General features: G+C 49.4%; 1 protein-coding gene across 5 annotated transcripts in view; it reads right to left on the reverse strand.

Annotated features, from left to right (window-relative positions):
* Window positions 1-5,278, reverse strand: part of SLC25A37 (solute carrier family 25 member 37) — a 39,756-nt gene extending 34,478 nt beyond the window's left edge. For 3 of the 5 annotated variants that reach the window (XM_042983225.1, XM_042983223.1, XM_042983224.1), the window contains exon 1: window positions 4,916-5,004. Coding sequence is in view for 1 of the 5 variants with exons in the window: in XM_042983218.1 (XP_042839152.1) it covers window positions 4,916-5,131 (216 nt within the window). In the remaining 4 variants the exon portion in view is untranslated. Of the gene's footprint in view, window positions 1-3,865; window positions 4,567-4,915 lie in introns of those variants that run through there. The other 2 variants (XM_042983218.1, XM_042983226.1) reach the window with 2 other exon arrangements.
* Between the last annotated feature and the right edge of the window lie 9,533 nt (window positions 5,279-14,811).

The raw sequence follows: 14,811 nt of genomic DNA on the forward strand, positions 1-14,811 counted from the left end.
GAGACTGCCAAAGGCTTCATTCAACACACAGAAGCCAGTTCATCCAGTGGGTTGGGGAAGGGCAGCCCAACTGGAGTTGGAAGGGGGGGGTCAAAATCCCATAAAAAAAAAAAAAGGGAAAGTGGGACTACAGTTGGTCATTGCTCCAAAGAGCAGATGGGACAAAAGTCCTCATGAATGAGATGGCCAAAGGTGGTGAAAACAGGCCCAAATGAAAACCAGGAAAAGGCAGGGGAAGAACACTCCACAGAGCAACGCCCTCTCTTCCCCTGTGACATGTGCACACCCCTGAGTGCTTTAAAGGACCCAGTCGGTTAAATCCCCCATGAAGCCCCCACTGCCCCTCTCTAGAGGTGAAGGCGCCTTCTCTGCCCACTAGAATCCCAGGGGCGCCCCCTCAAGCCCTCTGCCCCAGCCCACCCCTCCCCCACTTCCGGGCAGACGGGGCTGGGTCAGATCCGCCCCCTCCTCCAGCGGCAGGCCTGCAAGGTGCAGATCCCGGCTCTGGGCAGCAGCACGGGTGCTCACGAGGCAGAGAACAGGACCTGAGTTCAAGGGCACTCCTTTCTTGACTCCCTGGCCCTCCCAAATGCATCTTTTAGAAAAGCACCTCCCACTTAAGGACAGAAAAGAACAGAGGGGAGGGACGCGAAGGAGACAAGACAGGAGAAGAGAGACAGAAAAATCATTGTAATTTTCTCGCAAGAACTAGAGCAATTTGGGATTTCACGCCCTTTTGAAGCTGAATGGCATCTACTGAACTGCACTGGGTTTTGAAAGCTCTGACGTGGGTGGGAGGGGACTCTGACTGAGCACCCTTCCTACCAGTCAGCCTGCACGGCTAGGCCCCAGTGGAGCAAACTCCGGGGTGAGGAATGCCGAGCCCTCCTGGCACCTGCCTGGCTCACTCCTGCTCAGAGCTCAGCAAGGCCAGCGATGCAACCACTCCCCCCCCCCTTCCCCGAGGCCAACTGAGCTTTCCAACGGGCTCAGCACCCACGGGCTCCTAGAGAGAAGCCTGAGCCTCACACCCTCACCATCAGCGCCACGGGCCCGGCTGGGCAGGAGGCCTTCTCCCAGCAGAGTGAAGGGCAGCATTTCCCTGACTAGCAAAGCAAGCAAAGGTCTGAGAAAGGGTCAGCGGAAGTTCCCTCGCTTCAAATCTTTCCTGTTTCCTTTTGCCCCTGCTTTCACCACCACGGGACTCAGCATGGTCTAGAGTGGTGTGCCTAATCTGGATGGAATTTCCTCCTCCACCCACCTGGCATTCTCCCCACGGTCTCGAGCGTTCCCGACCAGGGCTTTTCACTGCCACCCCCACGTGCTGGTCTAGGTGACCATGCCCCTTGCCACTGTGGAGCGCCGGCTAGAGAATCGTGGGGAACCTGCTGCAAAAGTCCCAGTTGGAAAGGAATGAGTCATCGCTACCAGTTGGCAAAAGCCCTGCAGAACCCTCATGTTCCCTACCTTGGTACGATGCAGGGGCTCAGAACGGATGGCAGGGCAGGGTGGCTGGACCCTTCATGGGTTAGTAAGCACTCACAGTCCACCCCTGGGGACTGAGAGAAGAAGGCACAGGAAGAAGCAGTGAAAGTTTGCGGAAGGTCTTCCAAATAATGCTTTAATAATCACAGGCCGTCGCGACTGGAGCTCAAGAGGCATTAGTGCCCATCAGGTTCAGTGTTCTTCATACTTTCTGGGGCCATAAACCCCAGTTGGAAGAGCATTTTGCACAGCCAGCCAGGGAATACACACACACACACACACACACACACACACACACACACACACCAATTTCACTAAGCAACACTCTCCTTACTGCATGCCACACGCACTTAAATTCTGAACTCTCACCAATCTGTCTTTCTTAAAATGTTGATGCCATTAATGAGTCACAACGCACAGTTTGAAAAACGCAGGTCATTAAAATGACACGGTGGGGGGGGGGGGATGGGACTTCATGGGAAGGCATAGTGAACATAATACTTTAAGGCATTAGTAAGGCTGGCCTTCTGCCCCTGTGACCACAAAAGCAAGGAGGACAGGCTCAGTGGTGAAAGCGGCCAGCACCAGCTTCCATGATCCCCACCATCTAGGACAGAAAAACTAGAAAAAGCAGGCCCACTCGATACTCTCACTTAACGTCACATGATCAAAGTTCAAACTGTGTGCCTTATAAAATTCAAGAAAACGTTTTCTTCCAACCTACAGTTCACACTGACTTGGCTTCAACCGTGATAATTATCAGGAATGTCAAGTATCATAAAGGAGGACGATGGGTGTTCTGTGTACATACAAAGGGGAACAGGTTAAGGATGGGGAGACATACTGAACTGGTCCACTGCCCCCACTTTCCAATGACAAAACTAAGGCACCAAACAGTGCCTAAGTCATGAAGCAAGTTAGGGGCAGGGCTGCGAACCCGACCTAGGGCTTCTGACTCCATTACTCACAGTCTCCATCGCCCAAAACATTTAAGCACACAGTCGAGGTCTCCCCAAATGGAGCATTTCCATGACTGAAGCATGGACGCATCCCTGATAGGTCATGCTGGGCACGGACAATTCTGCTGATCTTGGCAGACCTTGGCACTCTGCTGCAGCCCCCCCTGGGCTCATGCGATGACCCATGCCACTTAACTTTCTCTGTGCCTTTTTGCTCAGCTGAAATATGAAAAGAATAATCCTTGCTACCCGCTTCCGGGAAAGTGGTGGTGAAAAGCGAGGTGCTCTAAAAGCAAACCTGCATGCTTAAAAACAGAAGAACTCCTTAATGATTTGCTAACCCAGGCCTTCATTTTACAGTCAAGCCCCGTAAGGCGAGTGACTTATCTAGGACAGCCAGACCAGCTCCAGCTACCGCATGCACCCTGTTACCTCTATCCACAGGTGAAAACTGCTAAGTAAAGTAACACTAAGTACACAGTGACATCTGTAGCCAAACAGACAACGTCTACAGGGCAGGAGGAGGGGCAGGGAAAAAACTAAACAGAACACACAACTTAAACATGTAAGACAAATGCCTCTTTAGGGTGTTGAAAAGGGAGTTGAAAAGGCATGACTAATTATTTCCAATCCTAAAGATAAGCTACAGTGATGCGCTAAAGCGAACTCCGCAAAATCTCTGAAACGGTAGAGTTCCTCGATAGAACGTTCATCTCTGAGATGCTGTGGGTCTGGTGCCTGCTCCAATAACACCTCCCTGCCCCTAACTTTTTAGATACTCTGTCCAAAGGCACTGGAGACAACAGCTTCAAATATGGGAAATTTTATTACATGTGAGGGATTCTTTGCTATACAAATGCCACCTGGTATCTGTCCAAGGTCTTCCCTGGAGAAGCTTTGAAAGCCTAAGAGGCAAGATCTCCCCGCTGCCCTCCATAACCCTGGCAGCAAGGATCATTCCCTTCATTCCCTGCTGGCATGCTGGACAAGCCAAAGGTGTGATGGCTCAGGCTCAGCGGCATAGTTACAGGCTTGGACCTCACCTTTCCTCAAAGGCTCACGCTTTCTCTCACTGGATTGGTGTCTATCTGTCCACTGACGGCTAGCTCTAGGAGAGCTGTCCAGTGCAGGGAAAACCCTCTGAGTCAGACATTCTGGTCCTCACACCTCCAGTGTGGGGCCAGCATCAGCAAGAAGATAACAGCTGCAGTGAGGGAGCGCTGTGAGCCCTGCCTTTCAAGATAAGTGCCACCAAAGCACACTGGGGCTGGAGTCCGAGGAGGCAGGTGGAGTATCAGCCTGGCAGGTTAATCAGTTCGCTATCTCTTTGCCTCAGTTTCTTCATCTGTCAATCCCTGGGTTGCTGGATGAATTAGTGGAGTTATGCTTACAAAAGTGCAAGGTGTCAATACCCGCATTACCTTCCTGCCACTCGGTGTCCTGGATAGGCGGACAGAAGGCAGCTCTCGGTCTAACAGGAAAACTCCTGGCTAACGCTGCCTCCTTGCAGAAATGCATGTAAAACTACCTGGGGAAGTGATGGGCAAACCGAGTGCCTATTACACAACCCACAGTAAGAGTGGTAGAGCTCACGCTCTCCTTGCCTGCCCGCCTCCCTGCAACAAAAAAAGAAAAGGCAAATGTCAACGCAGGGCTCGCTGCCTCTAGGCTGCTCAGCTGCCCGAACTCCTGGGGAAGAGGTGCAGAAACCCCGTGAGAAGGGGATCACCTAAGGGCGTCGCTGAACCGGTATCTCCAAGAGAGCTGCTAAGAACCAAGAGAACCCCTACCACTCCTACGCCTCCCCAGAAACCCGGGGAGCAGGAGCAGGAGCAGGAGCAGAAGCACACTCGGGCCAGAGGGCGCGCGGCCGAGCCGGGGCCACGTTTCTCCGCGCCAGCGTGGTTAGCGCTTCCCGGCGGCGAGCTCCCTCGGAAACTGCGCACGTGTGGGCAGCCCTGGCCGCCCTGCACGGACCAGAAGACACCTCTCGCCGCGGCTCGGACAGGGGGCGCGCCGGCGGGAGCCACGAAGAGCTGGGACCCACCGAGCCCTACGGTCGCGTGGGCAGACGTGGTAAGACTGTGCAGAGCTGCAGCGATCGCTTCCTCGGGCACTCCGCCGCCGCCGCCGCCGCCGCCGCCGCCGCCGCCGAGAGCAGGGGCGCTCGCCAGTTCCCCCCGCCGCAGCGCCGCGAGCAGCCCGCGTCGGGAAGGCGGCGGAGGCAGCGGTGCGGGGCGCCGGCGGGAGCACCCCCGTGGGCAGAGGGGCGCCCCCCGGGGCCCCGGCGCGCGGCGGAAGGAGTGGCGCGCTCGCCGCGAGAGCCGGGGCGCCGGGCCCACGCCCGCCACAGCCCGGAGGAGAGGTGTTTTCGGGGCGCTCCCCCAGGCTGCTCTTGCGCGGGATGCAAACGCACGCGCGCACGCTCCCCTCTCTGCGCCCTCCGTGCCGACAGTCTTCTCGCGCCTCACCTTCACTGAGTCTACCGGGTACATGACCGAGTGCTCCAGGATCCCGGCCATCGCTCCGGCTGTCATGTGGGTGGATAAGGAGGCGCTGGTCGGCAGGTTCTCATAGTCCTCCGACCCGCCGTCCTTGCAGCCGCCGCCGCCGCCGCCATCTCGGCTGTCCCCATCCATCCTGCGCCCCACAGCCTGGCTCCCTACGCCGCCGCGGCGCAGCTCCATCCGCCAGCTCCGCGGGGCGCGGGAGGCTGCAGGAGGTGGGCAGGGAGGGGGAGGGGGCGAAAAACTTCACTTCTTAAAGTGGGAACCACCTCCCCGGTTTTGCGGCGCCTGACGCCATGGCGGGCTGGGGTGGAGCAAAGGGGCCCCAGACACCAATCGCTGGAAAAGAAGAGGCCAGCCGCGGCCCCGCCATTGGTGTGCGGGATAGTGGGGACCCGCCTTCCTGTGTGACGTCACTGTCCAGTGCAAATTTCCAAGCAACCGGACGGGGGCGAGAGAAGACATGGGGGTGTCCCGGGAAGTTGTACTACCTCCAGGCTGCTGCTGCTGCTGCCCTTGGGGCGGGCGGGGCGGAGGGGGGCGGGTGGTCACTGGGCAGCGTCAGCCGGACCGCAAGAGGGACGTGCCCAGGGCTGAAGGGAGATCAGGAACAACGGGTAATCTTCCCCCAGAGCCCGGAGTTTTGCAAACAGTGTTACTCAGCACGCGTTGGCATTCCTAAGGCCTGGAGTGGGGGCAGTTCCTGTGGATGCCATCTATGGAGCAGTTACGATGGCTGGATGGGGGAGGGGGGCACCCGGGGCGGGTGTGTGTGTGTGGAGTGAAGTTCTAGAAATGAGGGAGGACGCACTGCGTGGTGTCACTGGAGCACCACCTCCTTTTGTGCAACACGAGGGCATATACCGTGGAGGTGACAGAGTTTAGACTCAAGAGCCTGTGCTAAGCTTCTTTGTTGAGGAGAGCGCCCATTTAATCAAAAATTTTTCTCTCACTGAAACACGTAATATAGAGGTAAATGTGTTCTCCTCTTAATTCTCAGGAAGAGGCTAACGCCACCTTGCCCTGGACTGATCAAGGCATGGGTAGTCACCAGAACGCCTTTCAGCACGTTTTCCTCAAGACTGACAGGCCTGGAAGGTCTTTAGAGGCTGATCTCTGGGTGGGGTGCAGAGTGGCCCCGAGTAATATCTTGCAGCATCGCGTCTGCCTTTTCAGACTCTGCTCTCCTGGTTCTTAAACTCATCCAAAACGGACTCCTTCAAGTGTAACCAGGCTGCTTTATTTCAACCTAAACCATGTTGTCTTGCTCTGTCTGGGGGAAGGGGAGGAATCAGAGAGTAGGAGAATGACCTGTCTTTGGAAGCCTCCATGAAAGCATGGCATCTGCATATCTAAATGTGCTCATTCTGGGGCTTAAGACCTGGCACTTGTAAAGCACCAGACACCTTATCCCGGGAAGCCTTCTGGTCAGGAAAGCTGTGCCTTGAGAGATAGGAAAGGGTGGGGGAGATCCTGAAGATCTGCACCGACTCTGCCCTCACCCTGGTTCCAAGATTCAGGTCACAGCAGCCCAGCCCCCCCCCCCCCAGGGGTTTTAGGTACAGCGATGTAAGCATTGTCAATTAAGACTTCAAGGCCAAGGGCACCAGTTTCCCATTTTGGTTAGCAGCCAGTAGTAGTCCCCAAGATGAGTGCTAAGGATGTCATAGGTAGAAGAAGCAAGCTCTTTGTTTAGTGATCGCCAGAGAAAAAATTGTTTTTACTGTAGGTGATTTTTAAGAAACGTTAATCAAAAGCTGTTGATACTCATTTAAAAATGGTACTTTTGGGGACGCCTGGGTGGCTCAGTCGGTTGAATGACCAACTCTTGATTTCCGCTCAGGTCATGATCCCAGGGTCCAGGGATCGAGCCCCATGTCGGGCTCTGCGCTGAGCGTGGAGCCTGCTTAAGATTCTTTCTCTCTGCTCCTCTCCCCTGCTCATGTTCTCTCGTTCTCTCTCTGAAATAAAATTAATTAATTTTTAAAAAGAATTTTAAATGATACTTTTAAACCAATACGTATTTTTGACCCATTGTCCCTTCTGGCAATGTGCCACAGAAGTTTTAATATGCGTAAGCTCCCCTTCAAAACATTATTTATAGTACTAAATAATTGGAAACAACTGAAATGTTCCACTAGAGAGGAATGGATGAGTAAACTATAATTTGTATCTTAGTGGACTATTATGGGACCATTAAAAATTGTGGTTACATTACACCATAAGATGCGAAGTGATTATGATACAATGTTGAGTGAAGAAACAAAACAAAATTATATAAAGATGACATTTACAAAGATGTAAATATGCACATGGACTGAGTGAAGTGGTCATTGTGATAGTGACGTAGGATTATAGGTATTTTTACTGTATTTTTCAGACCTAAATAGTACTTTTTATTATCTCTATAACTTAAAAAGTGGAAAGAATGAAACTAGATCACTCTTTTTTAGGAGACAGTCTCCTAATGGATGAGAAGCCTTCTGAACTTGGCAATGGTGATGCTGGTGGAGAGAAGCCACCCTCTGGATGATTAAGAGGAATCTTGGCAAATGTGGACATGCCCATAGTTTTCAGAGACACCAGACTTTTTTTTCTTTGAACTTTTTTTTTAATTTTATTTTTAATTTTATTTTATTTTATTAAATTTTTTCAAATGTTTTATTTATTTTTGAGAGAGAGAGAGAGAAAGAGAGATAGAGAGAGACAGAGCACAAGCGGGGGAGGAGCAGAGAGACAGGGAGACACAGAATCCGAAACAGGCTCCAGGCTCTGAGCTGTCAGCACGGAGCCCGACGCGGGGCTCGAACTCACGGACTGCGAGATCATGACCTGAGCCGAAGCTGGACGCTCAACCGACTGAGCCACCCAGGTGCCCCTATTTTTTTATTGTTTAAAATTTACATCCAAATTAGTTAGCATATAGTGAAACAATGATTTCAGGAGTAGATTCCTTAATGCCCCTAACCCATTTAGCCCATCCCCCCTCCCACAACCCCTCCAGTAACCCTCAGTTTGTTCTCCATATTTATGAGTCTCTTCTGTTTTGTCCCGCTCCCTGTTTTTTATATTATTTTTGTTTCCCTTCCCTTATGTGCATCAGTTTTGCAGAGACACCAGACTTTGTAAAATGTCATTAAATAAATGTTAAGCTAGAGCCGTTTAGAGAATCTGGAAAATTTAAGTATTCAATACTTTTTCTCATGTAAGGAAGATATGGTGGTTTGGCACTTAGCATCCATCTTAAACTCCTTGTACTGCAGTGGCCAGAAATTTTTAAACCACATTTATCAGACCCTTGCAGCTAGGAGGCCAGATGTGAGTTTGATTCTGCTAATTAGATGAACTGGAGAGATCTGGGAGGCAGTAAGGAGACAGAAGTCACCTTCCTGCTTCTTTGATGCTTTCTGATGCCTCGCGAGGTCATAAACGCTCCGGCCAGGAGCAGCTGGGGTGGGCAATGGCTTTCCTCTTGCAACAGCACGGCAGTGTCTGGTCACCGGATCCATGGATGTCAAGAAGCAATTGTGGCAATGGGAGTGGCAGCAGGAAAGATCCCTGAACCATAGCTCCTGTAAGTGGCCTTCCTCACTTACCAACACATGGTGGAGATTCCCTTGGGAAGCCAGTTAGGCAATGTGGATCTGAGAGTTCTCCCTGGAGGCCCAGCCTTGGTTTCAGCTCTAACAATATTGTATATACTAGCAAAAGGGTCTGATAATGAAGGAGCCATTCCTGGACGTCAGAATACAGCCACCAGCCCCGGTCCTAGACCGCCGTGAAGGCCTGTTTAGAGGGAGTTGACATCCCAGACGCCATCACCCAGTGCTTTGGCCACCACTGTCAACAAAGAGGGAGCATAGGGACCTGGGAGCAGAGCAGTGATCCTGTCCTGTAGGGTGAGCCTGGAGACTCAAAATGACACGCCGACTCCACTGGATTCTTACATAAAGTTCCTGAGTCTTGAAGTTCTAAGGATGTCATCATACTGCCCTAACCTAACTGGGATCCAAGCTCCACTTAGAAAAGGGAAGCCATAGAGGCTGTACGGTGAAGAGCACGTCATGGATCTGTGTGGCTCTTGCCCACTGGTCGGCATGCTTCACATCTACTTAACACGTGGCGAATGAAACACAGACAAAAATAAAGGGGCACCTGGGGGCTCAGTAGGTTAAGCGTCCGACTCTTGGTTTCAGCTCAGATCACGACCTCACTGTTTCAGTTTGAGCCCCGCGTCAGGCTCTGTGCTGACAGCCCAGATCCTGCTTGGGATTCCCTCTCTCCCTCTCTCTTTGTCCCTCCCCCGCTCATGCTGTCTCTGTCTCTCTCAAAATAAATAAATAAAAACTTAAAAAGAATGCCTGTAAAAAATAAAATCCCATGGCCAAGTATATATAATTTGGGAATACTGAGGGGAAAGAAATGGAAAGGAGTTAACAGTACAGAGGTAAGAGGTCCAGTCTGTCTCCAGAATCTTCCTTTTTTTTTTTTTTTTTTTTTTTTTCACAATAATTGCTCCAGCCCTGGCATCCACCTGCCCACCTATGGAACACACAGACATATTAACAGTCCTATCCCAATTTCAGCCAATGCTGTAGCTCCCACCGGGGACACACTTGTCAGGGACGAGGCTCCATGCCTTGGGAGTGAACGCAGCTGGAGTGATGCGTCCTAGAACACCATGTGGAGTTGGTGTGGTACCAGGATGGGGGGCTGTGCATTTTGTCTTTGTTTTTCTTGATGTACACCCATCCGCCCGTTCACTTCAAGTCAAGTTTATATGTTGGAAGGGCTGCAAGGGCCTCTAAATGGAGGGATCCCTCCCTCTTATACGTATATGGCCCTGTATTCCCAGAATCTCTTGCCTTCCCAAGCTCAGCACCGTGTTTCCTAAAAGCTCTATCTGTGATTCGTCCTTTGGGATGAATCTCCCCATAAGATGGAAGAAGAAATGAAGGCAAAAAGCTAGCCTTCCTCTACAGCCCCATGTCCAATAAGGAAGGAGTGAGAAGAGCCATCAGGCCCAGAGAACACAGAGCTGCTTCACTTTACCAGGCTTTTCTTTTCAAAGGATGGCGATGGGCAACGGTCAGAGCTGGGGGTTGAATCAGCAGGTTGGGAGAGGAGTGTTGACACCTGCTCTACCTGCCCTTTGTTCACGCTTCTGCAGACTCTACTGCTGGAGTCCACCGGTGATCATGCATGTGATGTGGCTGGACCCCACTGCTGTGGGACAGTCCCCTGACTCCTGTTCTGTGGATGCCTGGGCCATCCTCTTTAGCAGCTGTCCCACGCACTTTCACTGAGGAGAACCAACCATGCCAGCTGCCCCCTCCCCACATCACAGGCCACACCGTCTATGCACTTTCCCCATGCCTGCTCTACTGAAGAGCCTATGCCCTAGTGAATGGCTCGGGGCCCCAGAACTGGACAGGGGTTGTGGCGGAGGAGTGCTGAGGCCCCATTGGAAGCAAAGCACTGGCTAAATTCTGGGCGAGAAGTACCATGTCTGTGTGTCCACGTGGGTGGATGCTGAACCATCCATTAGCCGCCCACTGTGATAGCTTCCATCTGTTAGTTTTTCCCTCTCCTCACCTTTCTCCATAAATAGACTCAACTCTCCATGGCTTAAAAAAAAATCCCTCTCCCCTGCTTTACACCTTAAGCGATTGCCCTACCTCTCCCTCCATCCGGAAGTCCTTGAAAGAATAATCTCCCCTTGGGGCGCCTGGGTGGCTCAGTTGGTTAAGCAGCCGACTTCAGTCAGGTCATGATCTCGCGGTCCGTGAGTTCGAGCCCCGTGTCGGGCCCTGTGCTGACAGCTCAGAGCCTGGAGCCTGTTTCAGATTCTGTGTCTCCATCTCTCTCTGACCTTCCCCCATTCATGCTCTGTCTCTCTCTGTCTCAAAAATGAATAAACATTAAAAAAAATTTTTTTAAAGAATAATCTCCCCTTGTCTTTCCATATTCACAATGCACTCACTCCTGAAGCCTCCATATGGTTTCTAACCCCTGCGGTTTTCTAACAGAGGAGCTCTCGAAAAGGTCACCAGTGACCTCAGTTCCAAATCAGCCTGGTCTAGTCCTGACCTCTTGACCTCTGCTTCCTCTAAAATTCCTCCCTCACTTCCTCTCTCTTCTTGCCCTTCCAGCAGTGCCCTCTGCCTCCTCTCTACCTTGCCTTTCTCTCCGCACCCTCTCCTCAGGCTTCCTTTCTCCTCTTCCCTGTGGTCCTTTCTTCTAGTCCCCCCCTTCCCACTCCCAACCCTGGCTCTGTTTTAATCCTGACCATTCCTCTGCACTCAAGCCCCACATTTTCTTGTGTTTCCCAGACAGTGACCTCTGAATATCCCACCTGAACCGAAAGCTCGGGAGGTGGATCAGTGTCCCAGGGCTGCCGTAACAAAGTACCTCAAACTGGGTGGCTTAAAATAACAGAACTGTACTCTCTTACAGTTCTGGAGGCTACAAATCCAAAATCAAGATGTTGGCAAAGCCGCGCTCCCTCCAAAGCCTCTAAGGGAGGATCCGTCCTTGTCTCTTCCTAGTGTCTGGTGGCTCCCGGCTATGCTTGACCTTCTTTGGCTTCTAGATGCATCACTTGGATCTCTGCCTCCATCTCACATAGCGTTCTCCCTGTGTTCTACATGTCTACCATCAGATTGTCCTCTTCTTATAAGGACACCTGTCATATTGCATTAGGGGCCCATACTATGCCAGAATGACATCATCTTAGCTTGATTATATCTGACAAAGACCCCATTTCCTAATAAAGTCACATTCATAGGTTTTCAGCAGACATGAATTTAGGAGGGACACTATTCAACTCAGTACAGGGAGGTAGAGAGAGCTGCAAAGAGGGGCAAGTGACCTAGGTTCCAGTCCTAATGTCCTTTGCCCCATTTCCTTTACCTGTGAAAAGAGGGGTTGGGGTCACTGGTGTGCAGACAACTCTATCTCTCCGATCAAAAACTGAATTCATCATCTTTCCTTCTAGTTGGCCACTCCTTCTGATGCCATTTTTATCTGTATTTTACCAGGCAACCAGCTGGCAAACTTAGTCATCCGTGACTCCTCTCTTTTTCTTTCCTTGTTTTAATTGAAGTCTAACTGACATGCGATATCTTACTAGTTTCAGGTGTACGTTATAATGGCTTGATATTTTTATACTTTACAAAATGATCCCTACCTTAAGTCTAGTTACCATCAGTCACCACACAAAATTATTACGATATCATTGAGTATATTCCTTATGCCGTACATGACATCCCAGTGACTTGAATCTTTTATAACTGGAAGTTTGTACCTCTTAATCCCCTTCACCTATGTTGCCTGCTCCCCCACCTCTCCCCACTCTGGTAGTCAACAGCTTGTTTCCTGTGGCTAGGAGTCTGTTTCTGTTTGTTTTGTTTTGTTTTTATTTTTATTTTTTGATACAATTTTTAAAATTTATTTATTTATTTTGAGATAGAGAGCACGAGCAGGGGAAGGGCAGAGAGAGAGGGAGAGAGGATCTGAAGCAGGCTCCGCACTGTCAGCGCAGAGCCCCATGTGGGTCTCGAACCCACGAACCACGAGATCATGACTAAGCTGAAATCCAGAGTCGGATGCTTAACTGGATGGGCTACCCAGGTGCCCCTGTTTTGTTTTTTAGATTACACATATACGTGGCCTCTATTATGTTGATGTACCTTCCTTCTATACCCACTTTTTTGAGAGTTTTTAATTAGAAATGGGTGTTGAATTTTGTCAAATGCTTTTTTCTGCAATTATTGAGATGACCATATGATTTTTATCCTTTGTTTTGTTAATGTGGTGTGATTTGTGGATGTGGACCCAACCTTGCATCCCTGGAATACATCCCTCTTAATCATGGTTTATGATCCTTTCAATGTGTTGTTGAATTCAGTTTGCTAATATTTTGTTGAGGATTTTTGCATCTATGTTCATCAAGGATATTGGCCTGTGATTTTCTTTCTTGCGTGTTGTCTTTGGTTTTGGTATCAGGGTAATAACTTGCCTTGAAAAATGAGTTTGGAAGCATTCCCTTCTCTTTAATTTTTTGGAATAATTTGAGCAATATATGCACTAACTTCTTTCTTTTTTTATTTTTTTAAGTTTACTTATTTATTTTGAGAGAGGGCGCACAGGTGGGGGAGGGACAGAGAGACATAGAGAGAGAATCCCAAGCAGGCCCGCCTTTGTCAGTGCAGAGCCCGATTTGGGACTCGAACTCACAAACCATGAGATCATGACCTGAGCTGAAACCAAGAGTCAGACGCTTAACCGACTGAGTCACCCAGGCGCCCCTGTACTAACTTCTTTAAATGTTTGATAGGCCTCACCTGTGAAGCCATCTAGTTCTGGATTTTTTTTGGGGGGGGGGGAGTTTCTGATTCAATTTTATTACTTGTGATCAGTCTATTCAGATTTTCCATTTCTTTGTGATTCAGTATTGGAGGTTGTATGTTTCCGGGAATTTATCCATTTTTTTTTAAATTTTCAAATTTGTTGGCATATCATGGTTCATAGCAGTCTCTTATGATCCTTTGTATTTCTGTGGTGTCAGTTGTAACTTCTCTTTCATTTCTGCTTTTATTTATTTGGGCCCTCTCTCTTTGTTTCCTGATGAGTCTGGCTAAAAGTTTATCAATTTTTTTATCTTTTCAAAGAACCAGCTTTTAGTTTCATTGTTCTTGCCTATTTTTTTTTTTTTTAGTTTCTATTTCATTTATTTCCTCTTTTATCTTTATTATTTCCTTCCTTTTAACTTTGGGTTTTGTTTGTTCTTCTTCTTCTACTTCCTTTAGTTAGATTGTTTAATTGGAATTTTTCTTGTCTCTTGAGGTAGGCCTGTATCCTATGAATTTCCCTCTTAGAACTGCTTTTGCTGTACCCCATGGATTTTGGAAAGTTGTATTTTCATTTTCATTTGTTTTAAGGTATTTTCTGACTTCTTTGATTTCTTCAATGACCCACTGGTTGTTTAGTAACACCCCTCTCTTTCTTTCCCTCTCAGATCCTATTAGCCATGTGGATATTTGGCCTCTTAAAGAGTATCACTTATAGCTATGGTGACAATATAGTTTATCATCCAAATTAGGATGATTTTTGAGAGTGAAAAGGGGGCGCCATTAACAACTACACCAGGACAGAAAATATAAACTGAAACTGTCTTGGGAAAACTAGGACATATGATCACCCTGTGTATGGCCAGCCCCTGCTTTCCATCCCCAAACCTTGGTCAACCTGTGGCCCCGTCCCTCCTCTTCTAAGGGAAGACTCTCCATGTCTCCACCTGCTGGAACAGTACTCATTTCTCAGCTCAGACAGCTTTGCTTTCATAAAACCTTATCTGACCCGGAAGAAGTGAGCTGAACCCTGTCACTTTCATGCATTCTTCATCGCTCTTGCTACCTCTCACTTTTAATGTTTATTTATTTTTGACAGAGAGAGAGAGAGAGAGACAGAGTATGAGCCGGGGAGGGGCAGAGAGAGAGGGAGACACAGAATCCGAAACAGGCTCCAGGCTTTGAGCTGTCAGCACAGAGCCCAGCGCAGGGCTCAAACTCACAGACCGTGAGATCATGACCTGAGCCAAAGTCGGATGCTCAACCGACTGAGCCACCCAGGTGCCCCTCGCTACCTCTCACTTTGCATCGTAGTTCTAGTAGCCATGTCTTAGCTTTCCCCCTACAGTCTAAGTTCTTGAGGATGTAAATTGAGTAGGCAATCAATATTTGTTAAAGGAGTAAGAGTTTCTTTCAAAAACATTCCATATTCTTACATAACATGAAAATATTGCAGACCCTTTTGGTCTCCAGGAAATTAAAGCACATCCTTCACTTCACATGAGCATA

This window comes from Panthera tigris, chromosome B1 (assembly GCF_018350195.1).
Source record: "Panthera tigris isolate Pti1 chromosome B1, P.tigris_Pti1_mat1.1, whole genome shotgun sequence".
Lineage (NCBI taxonomy): Eukaryota > Metazoa > Chordata > Mammalia > Carnivora > Felidae > Panthera > Panthera tigris.